Below are 23,402 nucleotides of genomic sequence, written 5' to 3'. Positions count from 1 at the left end.
TTGAGACCTAACTTCAGGTTTCTAACATTTTTGGGTGAGATAATGAGAAACCTTTCATGAAATATGAAATAGCATGTAATTTCAAAAAGAATTCAATGTTTATTTGATGAAAATTAGCTTTGAAATGGCTGAGATACCCAAAACAGAGCAATCCTAATAAAAGGTGGGACCATCTTCTATTGTGATTGCTTTGTTTTACTTTGTTTTTTGATGTCTCAGCCATTCCAAAAACCGATTTTCAACAAATAAACTTTGAATTCTTCTTAGAATGGTACACTCTGCTCTATTTCACAAGTGATTTCTTGACATCTGGCAAAAAGTTAAAAGCCCAATCCTCATCTCCACCAATACCATACCATCCCTTTAAATAACAGAGATCTCTTTTAGACTATGGAAAATCTCCCTTGTAATCATATTCATGGATTGTGCTTGTAAGTAAATGTAGGGTCAAGTTACTGTTAAGCTCTGCCTCCTCAGTCATGTTTTGGAGGTCAATCCTTTAGGGCGGGAAGTGCTCACCATGAACCGAGCAGATCAAGATTCTAGAATCATGATTACAATAATCTTTTTTTAGACGCAAGAAATATCTTGATTACATGTACATGCATAATGCTATCACAATTCTTCTAATAGAGATTATAATTATGTACAGTGTCAACAAAAAGGATTTTTCTACAATCTGAAAAGGGAGAGAGTGCCTGTAATATGGAATACACACATTTGTAACCTTCTTGATCATTTGGTAATGATACTGTACATGTTTGAATGAAAAACTGAAAACTGAATCTTTTTATGATTATACAATGTACACGTATAAGAATTAAAAAAAGAAAAAGATTCGTATAAGTACCAATTAGGCTTAAAGTTTGATATGAAGGTAAAGGGAAAGACATAAAATAATGACAGACAGAGAGTGTATGTTATATGAAGGTATTCAAAAATTTTAAGAAATATTATACATTCGTAATTCAACAAGGTATTTTGAGTCAGTAAGGTGAAAGAAGAAAAAAGATATCCGTGCAATAACTCCATCCTCCATAGCATGACGCAAACAAAATCACACTGCAATTTACAGTCGAAGGTGAAACATTCTCTTCACCCTTGTAAGCCTATAGCAATGCATTGCACAATGAATCAGTGCAGTATGCAATGTCATGGTACAAGCAGGGTTTGTGCATCAGTGATAGTTAATCATTCAGTAAGGTTGTCCTTCATCGAAGCACATGACACTGAATGCTAAATGGAGATGGGCTCTGAGCTCTTAGCAGTGGCAGAGTTACATGATAGGTTTAACCCCGAACCATTGTCAATTCAAGCATCAATTTTCTGTGAAATAATTGTTGTTTTTTCCTCTCTGTATACGTTTCTTTTCTGCCAAGGGCCACAATGGCTGCGTAAACTGCCTCGAATGGAATGACTCGGGCACGTAAGTACATACTGTAAAATTTAGCAATACACTGTGCTGCAAGCTATTGTGTCACGTGTGTGTGTGTGCGTGTGTGTGTGTGTGAGTGTTTTACAATTTATGTATGTACAGTATATGTGCTCCTGCTGAAGGTTTTGGAAAAAAACACAACTGAGAGTGTTTTACTATCTAGAGTAAATCACAATCATGGAGACTAACATCCAGAAAAGTAGAGTGTGAATAGATTTTATGTCAACACAATGTACACAATGTAGTCATTTTTTTCCATCATGGAGTCTGTATAATGTCGTAGTGTGCATCAAATATTGGCACTTCACTGTACATTGTAGTACCAATGATTGTGAGGGGCCAAACCTAGGTTGAGTGATCAGCTATCCTTTAGGTTCATGTCATCAGGCCATCTGTTGCCATTCTCCTCCCCCCTTCCTGCAAGATGATTATCAGACTTGATCAGAATATTAATTTGGTACAAAAACTCAAAGTACCATGATAACTACTATGTACATAATTACATGGTAAAAAGCTCTAGCAAAGCTTCTTTTCATTTTCCTTTCTGCCAACCCCCCCCCCCCCCCCCCAAAAAAAAAAAAAAAAATGGGGGGGGGGGAAGGGGGAGGAGGGGTGAGAGGTAGAGAGTGAGAAATAAAAGGCAAAATAATTATATTTCTGCTTGTGCACTGACACAATATGTATACATACAGACCTTCCACACAAGCAGTTAACTTGGTGTTTAATATGTGACCCTGCATCTCAAAACAAACAAAAAGTCGCCAGACATGAATGTTTAGTTAAGACCATATCGTCGGTTGAGAATGATAAGGGCGTTAAGTTGTCACTAAACCCATAGTGTTCAAGGCCACTTACCGCCCTTCTCATTCTCAACAGACGATATTCTGAAAGAGCAGACTTTAAGCTTTAAAATGATGTATAACTCAAATCAATGGACTCTCCTAACCTATCTAAATATTGGAAAGAAAGCACAAACTCAGGAAAAGTGTGAACTGAGAAAAGAGGCTCTGAAGTACAGTGTCTATTCAAGTGCTTAATCTTTACCAAACCGTGCTGGCTGTGCGATGAATGGGACAAAAAACAGGAAGTAAACCACCAGAGTAACAACAATGAAAGGATTATCAGATTAAAGTGAAATTAAGCATGCCTCATTAACACATTCTGTCCATAATTAATGCCAACTTTCAAAGCAGTAGCACTATCCTTTCAAAAGTCATTAGAGTTGAAAGTGAAGAGTGTGGACAAGATTTTTCAGAAATGAAAAAGGGATTCTACAGACACACCTAATAACACTATTCTACCAAAAATATTGGAGATAAGCTGCTAAAAAAAACACACTTTCCTGCCCGTTTTATGATACCAAATTTTAGCATAATGAGGTGCACGGTCACATATATAATCATACAAGGTACATGTAGTCACCACTTGGTGTGACAGTATAAATTGATCAAGCCAGAATGATGATACGTGTCTATTGATATGATTGACCTATACTTGTGACAAAGTAGCAGGCCAGTGTGCAAGACCTTCCAGGTTTTTTAGCTTTTTACTTTCCAAGGCTGTCTTTTTCAGTTAGACTCTACGTGTATATGTATTAAGTAATTACAAATGTTTTTGATAATTTGAGTTGTTAATTCATTCAATACTTCAGCATCTGCAAGTCCCTCCTAAATAACATGTTGATCCCTGTTGGGGTAATTGGATATCTAGAACAGCCTTACGTGTTGTAGTACATATATACAATATTTGTATAGCACACATACAATATTTGTATAGCACACATAGTCAAATCTGAATTACAGGTGGACAAGTTGTGTTCCAAGAACCCACTTCCCTTCCTCCCCTAACCCCTCCCCATCCACTCACACACAATATCATTCAGAGGTGTGATCTTTACGAGCCCTGTTTTCAAAGTGTGGAGTTAACTGTTTGTGTTCTTTTGCCACTTCGAACTGAATCAGGTTGCTAGGAACTGGTTCGGATGACCTGACTGCCGTTATCTGGGATCCCCATCGGAGGAAAAAGTTGACGACGATCGTCACAGGCCACCTTGGAAATATATTCTCCCTCAAAGTAAGCTGCTGGACACTCACTGCTACTTACAAATCTTGCTCTTTTTCAATTTGTTTTTGTTTTGTTTCAGTTGTTTCTCTGTTTCATACGCTACATGTATCTAGTTCGGGGGGGGTGGGAAATTGTCTGTTTCATATGACTAGTGCCTTGTTTTCCCTGTATTTTGTACATCACTTGCAGTTGAGTGCAGCTTAGCAGGTGTAAAAGACAAAAGATGTTGAATTTATTGCAGAAGGATTACAGTGAGACTATGACTACAGTGATATCATATGTGTTTGACATGATTCTTCCAGAGAAATACATTTTGTAGCTTGAATGCCATATCTGTGTTCAGGATGCCACCTACTATTTTGTAAAGAATATCCAGTACCTTTGAATGTGGCCTAGTCGCTGCAAATATGAAATATTTTGTGGCGTGGATATTGTGCAAATTTCGCACTCCACTTCACCGAGTTAAACACCCAGCTCTTTGCGATGAATGAATGAAGCGGGATCTTTTACATGCACAAGTTGTGACTCTCTCATACATGGGACCTCCATTTTATGTCCTATCCGAGGGACAGAGTGTTTTGCCTCTTGCCAGAGGGGACGGTATGATTACACACAACATTGCTCAGTCCAGACTCGGGTTCGAACCCGGGTCCTTAGGATCGTGAGGCAGACGCGCTACCGGTTGAGCCAACTCACCGTCCGAAATACTCTTATGTTGGATATTAACAAGCAATTAATTAATTGACATTGGTATGGCAAGAAAACAAACAAACAAAACAAAACACCTAGGTATGTGAAAGTTTGACATTTAGAGTAAGATGCTTTGACTTCCTTTGAGGAGTGTCTTGGCATACATACCTTAGCTTTCTGCAGTACAGTCAAGGTGCTGATTTACTCATAAAAAACCTGATAGCTTTGAAATTCTTGACTAGCTCAATTCATTCACTGCCCATAGGGGGCACAATTGAAAACCACGCATAGCAACTGTCAGCCAATACACTGTATATGCATTGATGCATATGCTAATTGGGAACGGTTGACTCCAGTCAAAATTCTTTGGCTGTGTGTGTACTTACACAGAGGTCAGTGATAAAGCTAGATACACAATCTATTAGGGGCATTCTCTATTGCTGCATTTATGTACTCCATGTTCCCAGCGGCCACAGTAGTCACGTTTCAGGCCACCGTGGACAAAACGGGATGGACGTGAGACAACACAGTGGGACGGGATAGGCAGACGTGACAGGCTGTGATTGCTGTGGATGCCATGTCAGATTTTTAAACTGTCAAAAAATTTGCCACGGCAGTCCCGGTGCTAATGAGTAACCTTGTAGGCTGTAATATAACGGAACGAAAGCAACAAAATGCGACAGCAGGTAACAATCTGAACAAAACTTGGAGATGGTCCGTAGTGTGATGCAATGGAAAATATTGTGTTGTCTAGCCTGACCAGACGCCGTTCACATGGCGTCCCATAGCTACATGTTCACCGGAGCGAGAACTGGAATGAACAAGACTAGAATCCGGAGGGGAGAAAACAGGACGGTCAGGAGAATATCCCGTCTAACAAAAGCCCACTATGTTTCGGGCAAACGGGACTGCCGTGGCTGCTGGGAACAGGATGTAAAGGCAGCATTATCTGAACCAGGCCAGCCTTTCCACTCCGTGGGTCCGTTCGAGCGCTCTCCTAAAGTGAACTGTACCATACCGTACCCGCGCCAGAGGAGTGCTCGAACGCTCCTACAGTGTACCGTACCATACTGTACCGAGCCAAAAGTGGACCACTTCCCGATGTGCTCCAAAAGCATACCAAAAGCGTACCAAAAGTTCGCTGTAAAGCATGCGCGTATCATGCGCATACGTCACAATGCAAAGATATCATTCTCTTTGTTCGGGACAGCTGTAAGTACTGTAGTTCAAGCGCCAGATGGATGACATTCTTGCTACAAAAATGTGGGTCCATTTCTAACAATAACTCGTAATAACTCTACAGAGCGCTCGAACACTTCAAATCTGGCACAGTTCGGTACGGTACGCTTTGGTTCAATTTGCTTTGGTTCGCTTTAGAGCGCTCGAACGCACCCCTTGATATCCCCACATTACCGGCTCTTTAATGTTCCTCCTGTGTCTTGTTTGTGTCTCTTCTTCAGTTCCTGCCAAACTCGCAAGACGAGACGATAGCCACTGGGGCGGCTGACTACAAGGTGCGGGTCCACAACGTGCCTCGGAACGAGACCTGCCATGCCTTCAGCTGCCATGCTGGGAGGGTGAAGAGGCTGGCGGTCGTGCCCAACCTGCCCTACATGTTCTGGAGCGCGGGGGAAGATGGTACCATCAGGTAAGTTGCCAGAGTGTGCAGTGACCTTAACCCTATTCCACCCCTCGACATTTCGCGCCACGATTCCGCAACGTGCAAAGATTTTGCCGCGTCGTTTCATGACTTTTTTCATTGAAGTCTTTTGAGACCAAATTTGCGACGTCCGGGTACACTGTTCTGAAGTTACGTAATGTTTCGCATATGCATGTCACATGACGCAAATCTCTCGTTTGAAGAGGCTACACCCCAGTAAATAATGCCAGTGCATATCTTGGCAATCAATGACTTAAAGTCAAAGATATAAAACACCTGTTTCTTGACCCTGGCCTAATCTAAGCATCAGTCATCGCCACAGCGCCACAGGAGGGGGGGGGGGGGGGGGCACCACGAGAGGAGGAGATTGTTTTGGTTTTGGCATGGGCCATGTAGCTCCATGGTGCGTGTGTGTGTGTACGTGTGTGTGTGTGAGTGTAGACATTCAGCGTATGCAGACAGAGCATGCCTGTACTGTAGTGACCGGAACTATTGTCATTCCATTTTGCTCTCCCCTTCTCCCTCCCCCATCTCTCCCCCCTCTCCCTCCCTCTCTCCCCCTCGCTCTCCCTCTCCCTCTCTCTCTCTCTCTCTCTCTCTCTCTCTCCCTCTCTCTCTCTTTCTCAATGATCCAGTCAGCAGGCTGATTGTAACCAGGGAGGTAGTCTCACCTCCCCGTTGTAACTCACTGCCAAATAGCACATTGTCAGCACCGGCAAACTGGCAATGCTCTCCTTCTTATTCCTGTATTTTCGTTATTTACGGGTCGATTTTTTTCGTTCGAAATGTAAAATGGATGACCATAGAATTTCTCAATAGAATATAAAATTGAAAACTTTCGAAAGGATAGAGAAAATTGAGTTCACTTTGAATGGTCTGCCACAGGCAGATATCCTTATCATGCTCTTACGTAATACGACAGCTGCTTTCTCAACGATCCAGTCAGCAGGCTGATTGTAACCAGGGAGTAGTCTCACCTCCCCGTTGTAACTCACTGCCAAATAGCACCGGCAAACTGACAATGCTCTACTTCTTATTCCTGTTTTTTCGTTATTTACGGGTCAATTTTTTTCGTTCGAAATGTAAAATGGATGACCATAGAATTTCTCAATAGAATATAAAATTGAAAACTTTAAAAAAGATAGAGAAAATTGAGTTCACTTTGAATGGTCTGCCACAGGCAGATATCCTTATCATGCTCTTACGTAATACGACAGCTGCTGGAGTCATCAAACCCTGGCTTGGCCTCGAGGTTTGTCACGCATGAGCAGAAAGTTTATTTGCAATGGACAAGTACTTCGACTCCCAACTCCCAAACGACAAATATACGCACCCCACTTTGGGTAACCTCAGTTGAGGACTCGCCTCAAACGAGGGATTGACGGCATGAACCAAAAAAGGGCTCAAATTCATGATATCGTGTGCAAATACAATGCAAATTGTGTTTTTTTGTTAAATTGATATAAATTAGATTATCTAAACTTTAAACCATTGAAATTAATCAATTCTAATGTAGATAAGCTTGAAAAAGTGCCTGCAACAAATTTTGGCAAAAAACAATAGAAAACAAAAGGTCGAAAAAACAATAAAATACATAAGAAATTAACAAAACAATAAAAATCAAAAGAAATTGATTTTGATTTCGCTATTTTTTCAAAAGAAAATTGTTCGATGTGTCTTGAGGAACTCTGACACAAAAATTTAGGGATCCTTCAGTCATTTTAATGGAATTATAGATGAAAATATGATTTCATGCGTAAATTTGCATAATTAATTTACTAAAAATAGAAAGCCAATAATTTTCTTTTGTATGACCATGTAATCTTGCAGTTGACATCCGGCTCTTTCTTCAGCCAAAATGTAAATGATCGGCGGCCGAGATCTGAAGGGGGGGGGGGGGGGGGGGGGGTCAAATTGACCCCCCCCCCAGTAAAAACTTGGTCTCAAATAGCCCAGTTAGAATAGGGTTAAACCTCCATGTACATCAAATGCTACATTTCCCAAATTTTGGACTGTAGAACTGCACTTATACGTATTTAGTATTATTATACCCCAGCTAGATAAAGATCTGTTTGATATGGGAACTGTGTTTAATGTTTATGTCTATTTCAGTCATACTGTCAAAGTGGAAAATCTTGTGTGACTAATTTTTTGTGCTCAACCAGGTAAGGTGAATTTGGTTATGTTTTCAATTCTACGGAATCAAAATATGAACTAATGTTTTTAATATATATGTAGGAAGCAAAAACTTGCAGGTAGCATGAAATGTGCAGAAACTTGCACAATGCAAAAATGTCCACTATTACAGTAACTGGGGGACTGCAGTATGCCTATTTAACCCATAGTTGAATTATGCACTGACATACACTATGTACAGTGTAACAATGCACCTGACTCCTTGCATAACCCAGTGAATTATATTTTCTTCTTATTTTGGAAGCCCCCAGTTCTGACAGATATAGCTCACAGTGTTATAAAACTGAATAAGGAATCGGGAATTTTGTATGCAATTCTATGTGATGAAATTGCTATTCAAATGACATTTTATATGGCAGTCATATATCCAAAATGCATAGCAAATTACTATGCATTACCAGGAATATTATTTCCTGCATGGAAAGTTGTATCAGTATCCATTTCTGCATTTAGATATCATGTGGCTGAAGGTTAATTTGTGTTTTTGTGGTCGGTTCTGGCGGCATGCAGGCAGTTTGACCTGAGGTCACCCCACGTCTGCAGCGACAGTTGCAACAACGTCCTCATCAACCTCAACTACTACATTGGCAAGAATGGAGAGTGCAAGTGCCTGGCCATCAACCCGTTCAGACCGGAGCAACTGGCAGGTGAGCCTTATGGTGTTAATGTTGGTGTTAGTGTTCAGTGTCAAGCCATTTGCAAGTGTAAACATCTCCTGTTGATTTCATGTAGCACCTGATACATTTTGACTCTCTGTGTCAACGTTATGTAGAAGTCTACACGACTCCAATGTTCAAGTACATCAAGCTACAGCTACTTTTGAGAATAGAGTATCAATATACATGTACATTGTAGGCCTACAGCTGCCTTCTTCTTCTTCTTCTTCTTCTTCTGATTAAGTCTGCCTCCTTCAATAGGCTGAAGATTCTTGCAGACTGTGCTATTTACATTATAATACAGTTTATTGACAGATATGTACAAGTACATAACAAATTTGAAGAAAATAACTAGCCACTGTGATCAACCGTTAGTCGGTTACAGAATGATCCTACAGATGCCTTTGAGAGTAGATTATCAATATGCATGTACATGCAATTGCTGTTGGTTTTACACAGCAAATTTGCATTCCCAGGCATGTCATTTGAATGCAGGCTTGTCAATACCAAAACAGTGTAATGCAAAGGCAGTTGTACATTATCTTATTGCCATCAAAGCATAACAATCACCTGCAGGCCCAGTGTATACAGCATTTGTTAGAGGTAAACAATTGCAAAGCAATTGAAAAATCAAGTCTGACTGCATTGAGCTGTAAGACAGATTTTGAGATGTTTTGCTATTAGGTATTAAAAAAATTTAAATGATATCTAAAGAGGATAGCTATGTACTTTTCACAGCTTAAAAGTAAGTAGATGAGCTTAAATTCAGTGCAGATGTATGCAATCCTTCAACTACAAAACCACTTATGGGAAGATTTCGCATTGGACATTTAGAGGAATTTGCAAAACAGGGCCACTTCATACTTATCAGTCACAAACAAGGTCATTTTGCATTATGTTATAATCTGTACCACTATGAGGAAGGAATCTTTTTTTTTTTCATTTGTTATTTCCTTGCTGGTAGTTGGAGCTAGTGATCCTTATATCAGACTCTATGACATCCGCATGCTGAATCCGCATGCGGTGCATTTTTCACGGGAGGACATCATGCGGTCGTCATGGCGACCACCCGCGCCTGAACCAGACATCCATGGTGAAGTGCCGAAGGGATGTGTGCAATATTTTATCGCAGGTTCGTATGCCAGCTGTCAAGTTCTTCAGAGTTACCCTCTTCTGTATGTTTTGTTTTTGTGTAGCCTCAGGGTTAATCCTGGATCTACACAAATTCTGTGATGCATTAATAGCATACATTCGAAATTTTTGTAAATGTGACCCTGCATCACAAAACCAACAAAAAGTTGCCAGTAATGGATTTCAGTCAAGGCAGATTCTAAAAGAGCAGACTTTGGAATGATGTATAACTCAATTCAAATGGACTCCCCTAACCTACGTAAATACTGGAAAGGAAGTACAAACTATGGAAAAGTGTGAACTGAGAAAGGAAGCTCTGAAGTGCAGGGTCTATTCAAGCGCTTAATCTTTACCAAACCGTGCTGGCTGCGCGATGAAAAGGAAAAAACACAGGAAGTAAACCGCCAACAATGAAAGGGATAATCAAATTAAGCTGAAATTGGGCATGTTCTATTAACACATTCTGATCATGATTGATGCCAACTTTGATTGATGCCAAGCAGTAGTGTTGTCCTTTCAAAAGTTATTAGACTTGAAAGTGAAGAGTGTGTAAAGGATTTCAAGAAATGAAAAGGTCCTCTAAGACATACCTGATCATTCTACTCCCCCCCCCCCCCAAAAAAAAAAAAAAAAAAAAAACATTGTAGAAAAACTGCGGAAAACACATTTTCCCATTCATGTTATGATCCCAAACTACAGAATAATGTAGAAGAGGGATAGCTCTTTCAGAAAATATGAAAAACTCAAGATTGACTCGGTTGACCCATTTCATCTTTTTGAGTCCTCACATAAAATCAAGGGGTGCGACTCTTTGTTGGTTTTGTGATGCATAGTCACATATATGAATCTATATTCATGTCTTTAATAATTTTCAAATGTGATGGATGCTATATAGAGAAATATTGTGGATAGCTAGCATGCATGGCATCTAATGCAGAGACTGATGAAGTGAAGAATGAAGATTGCAGGGTTTAGCTTTGGGCTGGAAATAGTAATATTACCATTACAAGGTAAATTCATTCAAGAATATTTGTAGAATAGTTTACAGAATGACTTATCATCTCGGTCCATTCCACATCAGTTTTCAAATGCCTGTGTAGGCAGGCCCTATATCCATTGTAATGTACTGAACATACAGTAGCTTGAAAGCTGTGTTATTTCTAGTGGGCAGCATGGGAGTTGGTGAAGAGAACTTGTTTTGTGGAGAGGTTGTACCTACAGATAATTGAAGTTTTCTTGCCGTTACTCTCAGTGAATAAGAATATATGCTTGATCTTCAAAGAACACCACATGTGTGAAGTGAAAAAGAAGGAACTATCCTGGGGATTTGAACCGTGTCACATACTGTTTAAAATACTGGGTAGTGGCACTTCCACCAAATTGAAGCCAGTTCATAAATATGGTAGTGATGCAATGATATTTGAACAAATTAAAATACCCACAGGGATGCCAGTTTTCAGGCAAATGCCTGAATTCAGGCCCTTCTTTGTTCACTGTAGCTTCTTTTAGATGTATTTCAGGCCCTCTCTTTCATTCTAACTGGAATTCGTGTACCCAATGCCTACCTTTCTTTTATTCTCTCTTGGTATAATTTGTAATTATTTTAGCCGCCTTTAAGGTGAGTCGCAAGAATGAAGGGAATTTGTCTGAAGGGAATAAAGGGAATAGAGATTGGTGTTGCTATCATGCTAGTGTGTATCTATTGGTAACTTAAATGTGAACAGTGTCCATTGCAATGCCAATATGTAATGCTGGACATTCGCTTGCAGGACATTTGCCTGTGAAGGAGGATGAGCGGAAGAGGCGTTACCGATCTCTCGTGGCCACGTATGTGACCTTTGGCCCCACGGGTCGCGAGCTCCTGGCTAATCTGGGCGGGGAGCAGGTTTACCTCTTTGACATCTACAACCGGCAAACGCCCAAGATGTACAACGTTGGAGATTATCTTCCAGCAAACACCAACGGCGTTTGCACGAATGGTGTTTGTAAAGGTCAGTGGTTGCTTAATATTCTTATATACATGTTGAATAAGCAGTAGTAATTTTTTTTTTTTTTGTATGTAAAATATTGTCTTGAAAGCTTAAATTTTGTCTTACGTGACTTTGAAGTAAGGTTTGCTTTTGCAAAGCCAGCTCAAAATTCATGCCCTCTTACCTGTGCTTTAAAGAAGTTGGATATCTTCATTGGATATTGCTTTGTGATAGAATTGTGGAATATGAAGAAGCTATGGATGGTAACCCAGTGGATAAGATAGACAACTCTCAGTCTTGAAGTTCCCCAGTTCAAATCCACTAGCAGCAGCGGTAGTGGCTTAATAAATGGGCGTGGCACTTTAGCCTCATTGCCTAGACCTCTGGAGAGGACTTGAGAGCCATAAGAATTGTGTTTACTTGTTCATAACCGTATATTGTATTAGCTGTTATTCACACAAGTTTTTAATTTTCGCGAATTTTGCGAATCACAATTGGAATGCGAATTTAACAACACGCCAAAATGTTGCTATGTGCTTGGGGAATAGTGCATTTACCATAGCATCGGTGTCAATTTGCAAAAACAACATCTCTCTAATATATCCTCATTTATGAAAATATCTGTATGCGAAAATAAAAGCTTATACAGTAGTTGCTTCCCTAGTGGCCACTTTGGAGAAAATCCATTTTAATGTCCATTACTCATCCGCCTATTGTTTCACGCTCCGTGCAGAAGTGCAGCAGCATGTTGCTGAGGCGCTCTCATCAAACGGGACATCGATAGACTCGCCCAATGGCATGAAGAGTCTCTTTCCCACTACCAATGGTAGGAAGAAGGAAGAGGCTGCGGCTGCTGCGGCCGCCTGCCACCAGATGGCTGGCTACTCTCAGCCGTCCACGTCCAGTGAGCGGTCAGGCCGGAGTGGGGACGGGGCTGGGGTAAGGCGGAAGAGGTGAGTGTAGAATTGAAGGCATGCAATGCCATTCCTTAATCAAGTTGACTATGACATATGTACACAGCCAAATCAAGCAAACATGAACATTAAAGCAAAAACAACAACAACAACAACAAAAACCACTTAGCTTGTGGAATTTTAAAGTCAGACATTTTTTCACAAAACAGCATAATTTGTCACCATTGCATAAGATTACAAAGATAAGAATTTTTCCAGCAGCATGTTTATTGCAAACATCTTGAAATCACTTTTTTTTTTTGTCAGTGAATTAGTTCCAGAAACTCCCAGTGAAAAGCTTCACCATTGCTGTATCATTCCAGTGTGAAGCATATGACATTTTTTGTCTCTCATAAGTCACAAGAAAAAAAAATTTAGTGAATGTTTGTGTCGTAACCAGTGGTAAAGTTGAGAGAGCAGACATCATTGCTTCATCCAGTTTGTATCTCTGATTTTAATCCATATCAGCGTTTCACAATTTCATGATTTTCTCATTTTGTGCAATTTCAGCTTAAGTATTCTGTGTGTATAATGTCACCTGTTTTACATTTTGTTGAATCTATCTTTTATTTATTTCAGTCAGCTGGAACACAGAACAGAGTTCCATTTTAGTCAAATTCAAAGAATGAAGAAGCCTTCTTTCAAACAGTTGAAGATATTTTTTAATAAACATTTGTCTTATTTTATGGATGCTCATAAATCCAGTAGTCAACTGGACTGAAGTACTGAAGATGCTTACACCCCTCATATAAGTATGCCTTTCTATCAATTTAAGCATGCATTATTTAACATAAGTTTGAAGGATGATATTTGCAGGTATGTACATGTACAATATCTTGATTCTTGTAGCATCTGATATTGCTGATTTAATTTTTAATCAATTTTCAATGCCTCATGGCCGTTTCTTGAGCAGTGTGACCAAGGAGCTCCCGCCCCGTATTGAGGTCTTGAAGCATGAAGCCAACAAGCTGTACTGCGACAAGAAGGACTACACCTCGGCCATCCGGCTCTATAACCAGGCCATCAGTCTTTGCCCCGACCATGCCATCCTCTATGGGAACAGGGCGGCCGCCTACATGAAGAGAGGGTGGTAAGAGCTTCAAGCCATGCTGTCTGTTGACGATGAGCTGATTTTGCTACAGTGGACTCCCATTATAACAAAATCATTGGAACTTGCAGTTTTTTTTTGTTTTTTTTTTAATATTGAAATTTCGTTATAACCGAACAAATAAATATAAATGAAGATATATAGAGCAGATAATGTTGCGGCCTGAATTTTTGCTTCATTTTAACCGGAATTTCGTTATAACCAGGTTTGTTATAATGAGAGTGCACTGTATAACATGCATTTCCCGTAGACATCTGCCCGAGTATACTTGGGACTAGTCTTAAATGGTTCAAGGGAGGGAAACCCAAATATACATGTAAATTGAGTGCATGCAGCAGTATTAGTAGAACACATCAGACTTTTTAGGAAAATTGGTAATCTGTTGAAAAGTTATGAAAAGTTTTGAAAAGTTATGAGTCAGTTTTCAGTGCAGCTATCACTGAGCAGCTATCACTGGATGAGAAGATTACTACATTTTGTGATGTCACTTTGTGAAATGATATAGAGAAGATAAAATGCAAAGAGACTTCCACAAAATTTAGTTTTTTATGAAAACATTCCCTTGACTTGTTACTGACTTTATGGTGTGTGTTGAGGGTAATATCATTTCCCCTGCTTTCTGAAAGAGGTAAGTCATGTGCTCTTTTATTATACTGGAGAAGTGAAGATATGTTGATTTTTTTAATATTTTCTTTGTATTGTTGCCCATACATGACATCACAAAGTATATACTTTGCCATACTACCACTACTGCCACTTTGTCCAGGGATGGAGACATCTATGCAGCCCTGCGAGACTGCCACAGTGCCTTGACCTTGGACACCAAGCACCGGAAGGCCCACTTCCGGCTTGCCCGCTGCCTGCTCCAACTGACCCGGGCCAACGAGGCCTACGAGTGCCTCCAGACCTTCAAGACCAAGTTCCCCGAGTACGCCAAGTACACCGAGTTCCAGGCCCTTGAGCGGGACATCAACTCAGCGGTCTTCTCACATGCTGAGAAAGGTGTGCAGTTATTGTCTATTCACTTTTAAAAGGGGAAATCCACTCTGAAAATAAGTTTGTTTGTTTGTTTGTGTTTTAATAGAAGTGAAAAATTTTGGAGGAACACGAGACAATGGAAGTGAAGCAAATTCTGGTAAAAACTATTAAAGAAAGTTATGATATTTGGCTCAAGTAAGCTAGTGCGATCATTCATACTGGCGTATGGCTTGCGTCTTTGTCCTGTGTCATGTGTTGTGTGTCATACATTAAGTTAACTTTGCAAATTGAGGCCCAATATTCATATTTTCTTCTTTTTGAAAACACTTGGTCAAATTTTGTACAGACTTGGCAGGTATTATTGCCAGTGCGATACATGTACTAATGGGCCATATGCTCCCCTGGAGGCCCTCAAAGCCCCCATCCCCCAAGTTTGCCATGTTCTCATATAATAGTCTGCAAAAATGAGTGGAAGATGAACTTGCAATACCCACTTGAGGGTTAGACACCCATCTCTTGTTTTAGTTTTTGCTCTACACTGTACAAAGAGCCTTGTCAGGTTCATATAGTGTAGTTTAGGGAGTAAAACAAAGAGAGGAGTAATGTTCTTTTGTTTTCATTTGATGTAAAATAAACAGCCTTGTTCATTCTGAATATTTCTTGGGTTAAAACAATGGAAAGAATGTGATTCTACAGGTGTGGGGGATTTCAGATATCAAACAGGTGTTGGTATTGTTGTCAGACTTAACTTCAGTAAACAACTGTGTACATTTCACATGCCGTGAGAAATCAAGAACTTGATTGACTGCCGGGGAGCATTTCATGAAGCAACGTGTCAGTGATTTTCACCGACAAATTTGCTATCAGCCAATCAGACGCAATGATTTCAGTAGCTTTTAACAGTTGTCAGTGCAAATCACTGACAAAAAGTTTCATGAAACGGTCCCCTGGGGGGCGTTTCATCAACGAGTTCGTCGGAGGTTTTCACCGACAAATTTGCTATCAGCCAATCAGACGCAAGGATTTACACTGACAACTGTTAAAAGCTAATGAAATCCTTGCGTCTGATTGGCTGATAGCAAATTTGTCGGTGAAAACTCTGATGAACTCGTTGATGAAATGCCCCCCAGGGGGGCGTTTCATCAACGAGTTCGTCGGAGTTTTCACCGACGAATTTGCTATCAGCCAATCAGACCAAGGATTTCATTAGCTTTTAACAGTTGTCAGTGTAAATCCTTGCGTCTGATTGGCTGATAGCAAATTCGTCGGTGAAAACCCCCGACGAACTCGTTGATGAAACGCCCCCCAGGTCATCAGTGAAGTCAGCGACCCGACACACATCACTCTTTATAATTAGTTTGTTGACCTCTGATAGATCTTATATACAGTAAGAGGACTTGAAAACAAGATCACCCTGAATAAGTTTGTTGACCTACTACAAGTCTGACAGCATCAATCCATGAAGACCTAGAAATAAAATTTCCATTGTTTAGTGCTTCATCTTTTTATGAGGTTGGTTTAATACTACTCTACATTGTATATGTCATATATTAAGTGTGCCTAAATTTTTGCGAATTGGGACTTCCCGACCATTTTGCGAGTGGTTAAATTTGTGATCGTGGAGTACTGTACTGAATGGTTTGTGTATGCATGCATTCACGCCACATTCATATTGTGATCAGAGTCAATATTTTTGCGTGTCTTTAAGTTCATGAATAGCACCATACTTGCGAAATTTGTGAAAATAAAAACCTCACAAAATTTTTGGCGTGTGCAGTATTCCCTGTATGTTTTATAGGATGAAGTAAATAGGTGTCTGTGTCCTCTAGTGCCATGCATCATCTTTTGTGTGGCAAATTTTCACCAAACTTGGAAGGGAGCATCCCCAGGGTGATAGGATCTCAATTTGTTCAAATTCGCACAATGCTGCCCCCCACCCCCCACCCCCCCCCCCCAAAAAAAAAAGGAAGAAGAAAGAAATCGAAATTTGGAGATCATCTTCACTAGAACTAGAAGTGTTAGCTAAGTTGGGGCTCAATATTTTCAACTTCTTTTGAAAATACATGGTCAAATTTGTACAACATTGGCAGGTATAATTGACAGTGTGATAGAATATTATACAAATTAACACCATGCTCCCCTGGAGGTCCTCGAAACCCCCTCCACCCAAGTTTGCATGTCCTTAGGTAATAGTGCACAAAAATGCCTAGAAGATGATCATGTAATATTCACTTGATCACTAGAATCCCCCTCTTGTTTTTAGTTTTTGTCAGGTTCATATGATTTAGGGTGTCAAACAAAGAGAAGAGTAATGTTCTTTTGTTTCTTTGATGTAAACAGCCATGTATATTCTGAAAGGTTAAAACAATGGAAAGAATGTGATTTTACAGGTGTGGGGGACTTTTGATATCAAACAGGTGTTGATCGTATTGTTGTCAGACTTATCTTCAGTAAACAACTGTGTACATTTCACATACCTTAAGAAATAAAGAACTGGATTTACGGCAGGTCATAAGTGAAGTGAGCGACCTGACACACATCACTCTTACTTAGTTTGTTGACCTCTGATAAGTCTTCATTCTGAATAAAAGTTTGTTGACCATGTACTACAAGTCTGACAGCATCAACCATCAGTCCCAGAAACAAATTACATTTCTGTTGTGTAGTAGTTTTTCATTTCAACATTAAATTATTAGGTATAATTCATTGAATGCATTTCATAGGGTGGAGTATATGATTTGCTTTCATTTTAGCCCTTTGAATCTTTTGTTTGAAGTTGTGATCAATCAAACAGAAATTGACAACCCAGTAATGTACATGTAGCATGTGTGTCCACCAGTCTGTGTTTCATTAATCAAAACTTAACCCATTGAGGACAAGTCCCGAGTATACTCGGGCAAGCTTCAACGAGAAATGCCTGTTGTAGCAAAATCAAACCGTCCTCAACAGGTTAAAAAAAAAAAAAAAAATTATGAAGTGTTGCAGTTTTCATCAGGTAACTTCACTGCCTTGCTCCTCTGATATTTCTGCTTCTGTGCACACAAACCAATTTTCAAAATGGATTCTCCCTTTAAACTTGGTAGTACTGACTTTTCACACACTGTAGCTGGATTTTTGTACAAAGTTAAAAAGTGATAATGTGTGGAGAGATGATGAAAATGGTTTTAAAGGAGTATTCCTTTCCATTATCAACCATTGACATTCTGTGCTCTCTAGTTACCAGAAGATTTGACAGCCAAAACTGTCAATAAAACATGACTGTCTCAAGCAGTTGATGGTTTTGTTTGACACAGAGATATAAAATCCTCTTGAGTAGCATTTAATGATCTGACAATCTGTATGTTTTATTTGAAACTGTAGTATGTCTATTAATGTGTATTTGCAATATGTTGTCTGCAATTGGTTTTATGTTTGAATGTGTGGTCTTGAATAGTTGTTTGCTGAAGGTGAAGAAAATGACCAATCTATCAAAACTCTAGGCAATGTAGCATACAAAACAGATTTGCAGTAGAGCCCTCTATTTAGTTTCCGAGTCATACCCACGATAGATCTGCAGGTAATTTTTTTTTTCTGTCCCTTCTGCTTTTCTCTCCCGATTGCTATCCCTCATTGTCCTCTCTCCAGAAGCCCCCAGTGACCCTGAGTGGCCGGACTCGCCTGCTGCCCAGTCACGTCTGACTGGCTCGGACCCCGTGTGTGCAAAGGAGAAAGAACTTCGCAATGACGCCTTCGACTATACTGAGCGGTTCTGCGGCCACTGCAACACGACCACAGACATCAAGGAAGCCAATTTCTTTGGGAGGTGAGTTGGATGATGAATCAGGGATATCTATGCCATCCAGTCTTGTGCATGACATATATTACTATTTATCAGAAAACAAAACAGACATACGTACATCAGAAAGCAAAACAGAATAAAACATGACATCTCTTCTCCCATTTATGAGTATTGCAGTATGCTTTCACATGATTTTTAACATCAAGAACAAGCAGCATCATGTGATTATAAAATACATCGTGTACACATCTCTATCAGGCTTTGTGAAATTCTGAGATATCTGTAGTAATATGTGGTAATATCTATGGTAATATGTAGAGATATTATTATTTGCAAGATAGTAATGTATACCAATTGCTCCTGTGGTAATTTCTTTTTATGTGCCGTGGTTTCAATTTGCTAGGTCCAATGCATCGAATATCGAGCACTGTGTAACAATGGGATGCCATTCATACTTGCTTTCCAGGAAATATTCACCAGGAATAAATAAATAAAATTCCAGGAATAGCTCACCTGAACCGAAGGCTCGAGTGAGCTATTGCGATCGCTCTTCGTCCGTCGTGCGTCATGCGTAAACTTTTTACATTTTCATCTTCTTCTTGAGAACCCCATGACCGATTTTCACCAAACTTGGCAGGTAGCATCCCTAGGGGGATAGGATCTCAATTTGTTCAAATGGGCACCATGGCCCACCTGGGGGCCCCAGGGGGGGGGGGGGGGGCCAAAACCTCCTAAAATTAAGGAATCTTTAAAAATCTTCTTCTCTAAAACCAGAAGTGATAGGGCTTAGTTAATACTATGAGTTAGTACATTGATGGCTGTAGTTTCAAGTTTGTTCATGGGGGAATCAGGGGTGCCCCCCTTGGGACCCAGGGGAGGGGGGTTTGGAGGGGTCCTAATTGGGCCTAAATTGTACATTTTCATCTTCACTTTGAGATCCCCATGTCTGATTTTCACCAAACTTGGTAGGTAGCATCCCTAGGGGGATAGGATCTCAATTACTTCAAATGGGCACCATGTCCCACCTGGGGGGCCCCCAGGGGGCCCCAAACCCCCTAAAATTAAGGAATCTTTAAAAATCTTCTCTAGAACCAGAAGTGATAGGGCTTAGATAATACTATGAGTTAGTACATTGATGACTGTAGTTTCAAGTTTGTTCATGGGATTAGTGGAATCAGGGGTACCCCCCCTCCCCCCTTGGGACCCAGGAGAGGGGAGTGGGAGGGGTCCTAATGGGGCCTAAATTGTACATTTTCATCTTCACTTTGAGATCCCCATGTCTGATTTTCACCAAACTTAGCAGGTAGCATCCTGAGGGGGATAGAATCTCAATTACTTCAAATGGGCACCATGTCCCTCTTGGGGGCCCCTAGAGGCCCCCCCCCCCCCCCCCCCCCCCACATTAAGGAATATTTAAAATCTTCTACTCTAGAACTAGAAATGACAAAGCAAAGTTAATAACATGAGTTTGTACATTGATGACTTTAGTTCCAAGTTTGTTCATTGCAGATCCAGGGCTGTCTGCCCCCCCCCCCCCCCCACACACACACACTCCCTGGAGTTGAGGGGAGGGGGGGGGGGTCCATATGCAGACCTAAGTTTTCAATGTTCTCAGGTAAGAATGTGCAAGAATGCATGGAAGGTGAAATTGCGATACTCAGGTGAGCGCGTGACCCCCCTGGTCTCTTGTTATTTGTATCAGAGGAATTATTTGTGCATACAGTACCATAAAGAGGATTCTGATTCATAGTTCAACCCCAAATATGTGATAATACATGATAATCCATGTTGGGGCCAAGCATGGCCTGTGGAGATTTTTTTATCAAAACCTTTGTCTTCATTTTGCTCACCAGCAATGGTCAGTACATCATGGCCGGCTCGGACGACGGCTCCTTCTTCATCTGGGATCGGAAGACGACCAACATCGTCCGGGTGCTCCGGGGAGACGACTCCATCGTCAACTGCCTCCAGCCCCACCCTTCTCAGTGTCTCCTAGCAACCAGCGGCATCGACCCCGTGGTCAGGTTATGGAGCCCAAGGCCTCAGGTAAGGCGATGTACATAAAGAGATGGGTTCTGTAAAACCAGAAACATTCTCTGCATGAAACTTTTGCAAATTGGAGCAGACGGCCTTTTTTGTGGCACAAAACTTTATTCGCAAATTTGTCACTGGTATTCAGTGCACGCTGTAGACCGACACTTGTGTGCATCATAATTTTGCGAATCTTGCAAAATTTGCATAAGTTTCATTCACAAGAAAAATTCCGATTTATAGTATTCTAGAGAGTGGCTAGTGATGCTAGGAGGGCCACAAAGGCCATGCCCACAGACCTTGCACCCCTTAGCAGTCCCCAGAACTCCAGTCCCATGTTGATTTCTGCTGACGTAAATAGGTCCTGCTCCACAACTTCAGGAACTGTTTGATCAAAATGGTTGCTGATTTTTTTTTGTTTTTCTGCACCCACAGATCTCTCCCTTAAAAGAGATATCTTCCTGCCTTCCATGATGTCATTAACAGTAAAGTCAGCTCTAAGAGTGCCTAATGTTATGAACATTCCATTGACTAGTGTCGACACTCATGAAAGGAAGGCAGGTCTAATGGAATAACATCTCAGAACTTGTTGATTAATGCTTGTTGCTATGCTTTAAATGTTCTAGGATTTAATTTTGTACCCAGAAAAGTTGTCAAATTGTATTTTTGTAAACCCATCTTGCTCTTGTGAGCTTGTGCAAATGGTTTTTTTTTATATTTTTTTATATAAAATTGAAGATGCTTTTTTAAGCTACAGTAGCTGACTTTGAAAGTTATTAAATATTTTTAGTGATCAAAATTTGCCCGTGCAGAAAAAAAAGGTGAAATGATGACAGACTTGATACATAAAGTCTTGAATTTGTTTTTGAAGTCTTTTTTTTTTTTAATAGTAGAAGTTGAAACAGAATTAGATTTCAGAAGAACATAAAGTTTTCCAGTAACCATGTTGTCATGTCGTCCTTTGACAGAAAAGAAGTAGTGAAGAAACATATTATTCTTACGACAAAGTTTGAAATGAAGAAGTAGGTACAAAAAGGGCAACAAATACACCTCCTCTGCCCCCCTCAAAGCAGACAAACAAACAAACAAACAAACAAACAGAGTACAGCTGTATATTGTGTTGTATTGTATTGCATCGATCCTGTCGTAATTTGATTGTTGTTTGAATTTTCCATAGGATGGGAGCAGCAATGACCGGTGTATTGCTGAGCCAGACTCGGCGGCAACCGCCAACCAGCGCCGCATGAAGGCGGACCCCCTCGAGGTGATGCTGATGAACATGGGCTACCGCATCACCGGCATCTCATCCGACGGCTCCGACGAGGAACCCGATGCACCCGTGCCATGCCGACCCAGCTAGTAGCAGGCCGAGTTTTTTTTTAATAAGTGGTGGAGTTTTGTTTTTGTTGATGTCACCTTCTCTCAAAGAGACTGTAACCAGTTGATGCCAGGTACAATACGTATCCTGTGCACTCACTGGCTGAATGGGTCTTCAAAGATGCCGTTGCTCAAAATCTCATACCATTTTCACCAGGGCATGTCGGTGGCTTGCCTTCGATGTTAGTGCCCATCAGTGTGTGTGTGTGTGTTGTGTGTTGTATGTGTGGGTGTGCATGTTTGTGCATTTGGACAAAATGCACTAGACCCTCTAAGGTGAAAGTATGTGTAGTACACCGGGTGTAGTACACCGAGCATCAAGGGACCCTTGTTTCACTCCACATGTGAATTTCCTGGTAGAACGTGCCCCCTGGGAAATCCATTTTTGTGTTACTTGAACCTGCTTTTGATTGCAGAAGTTAAAGGAGAAGTCCGGACGATTTTGAATAAATTTCACCATAATCTACATAAATCAAGGACCATAATGACTAAGTTTCATTGAAAAATACCCTCCCAACTCGTCACAATCGATTTTTTAGCATCACTAATTTTGAATCGTAACTGTTCAATTTCTGTACGCCGGCGAGAAAGATCACGTGACGGCGTGACGTATTAGCATCACATTGCTTTTTGTTTGGAGCGTCAGCTGGCTCGGGGAGCCCTGCTTGAGCAACGGCGATACGGGCCAAGCAAGTGGTAGCGTTCCGCGTGGTTCCGGCCACGCAGCGGATGCACGCGGCATGATCTATTGCTTCACTTCGAAAATGCCCATGTGTGAAGCGTTTGGGTGTTCTAATAAACCGGGCGATGGCCAGAAGAAGATTTTTTTTGCCATTCCAAACCCAGAAAATGAGCGGGAAAGGTGCGCAAGATGGCTCTCCAATGTTTTAATTGACAAGTTTGTCGTCAAAACTTACAAATACTACTCGATGCAGCCTCGTCATACTCCCCATTGGCGGCGTAACTGCAACCAGCAGCCCCATACGCATAGCGTAATGGGGCTGCGCACGCACTGTAGCATTTAGGATCATGATAAGGTAGTATCGCGGATAAATATCAACTTAAAATCGAAAAATTTCTTCAATTTGAAGACTTACCAGTGAAGTTGAAGTATTGACAACAGGCTTCGGGCAACACTTGGTTCTGCCAATAGTCCCTTTCTGTTCGAATTAATGACTTAATGTGACTCGGTCGAGAGGAGCTTGGGAGAGCTACACTGATTTGACGGCCAGCGCATAACCGGTCGTCAATGGATTTGATTTTGCGCGTGTGATGTGTGCGCAAAGAGATGTCTCTTTGTGGGTGCGCCTGTGCTGGCCGTCAATAATTTAGTGTAGCTCTCCAAGGTTCCTCTCGACCGAGTCACATTAAGTCA

General features: G+C 40.8%; 1 protein-coding gene across 1 annotated transcript in view; it reads left to right on the top strand.

Moving 5' to 3' along the window:
* LOC139725628 (WD and tetratricopeptide repeats protein 1-like) overlaps positions 1-23,072 on the top strand; it is a 33,077-nt gene extending 10,005 nt beyond the window's left edge. The window contains exons 4-15 of the mRNA XM_071636717.1: positions 1,380-1,426; positions 3,397-3,508; positions 5,650-5,837; positions 8,556-8,692; positions 9,666-9,833; positions 11,602-11,823; positions 12,536-12,755; positions 13,669-13,845; positions 14,630-14,865; positions 18,466-18,643; positions 20,473-20,665; positions 21,828-23,072. Of these exons, the coding sequence (XP_071492818.1) occupies positions 1,380-1,426; positions 3,397-3,508; positions 5,650-5,837; positions 8,556-8,692; positions 9,666-9,833; positions 11,602-11,823; positions 12,536-12,755; positions 13,669-13,845; positions 14,630-14,865; positions 18,466-18,643; positions 20,473-20,665; positions 21,828-22,010 (2,061 nt within the window). The 3' untranslated portion in view covers positions 22,011-23,072. The remainder of the gene's footprint in view (positions 1-1,379; positions 1,427-3,396; positions 3,509-5,649; positions 5,838-8,555; positions 8,693-9,665; positions 9,834-11,601; positions 11,824-12,535; positions 12,756-13,668; positions 13,846-14,629; positions 14,866-18,465; positions 18,644-20,472; positions 20,666-21,827) is intronic.
* The last annotated feature ends 330 nt before the right edge of the window (positions 23,073-23,402 follow it).

Source organism: Diadema antillarum, unplaced genomic scaffold (assembly GCF_040938485.1).
Source record: "Diadema antillarum isolate AM-2024a unplaced genomic scaffold, OU_Dant_1.0 seq00000053_RagTag, whole genome shotgun sequence".
In the NCBI taxonomy this organism is placed as follows: Eukaryota; Metazoa; Echinodermata; class Echinoidea; order Diadematoida; family Diadematidae; genus Diadema; species Diadema antillarum.
Note: the sequence above shows the minus strand (reverse complement) of the source record. Positions and strands in the feature narration are given on the sequence as shown.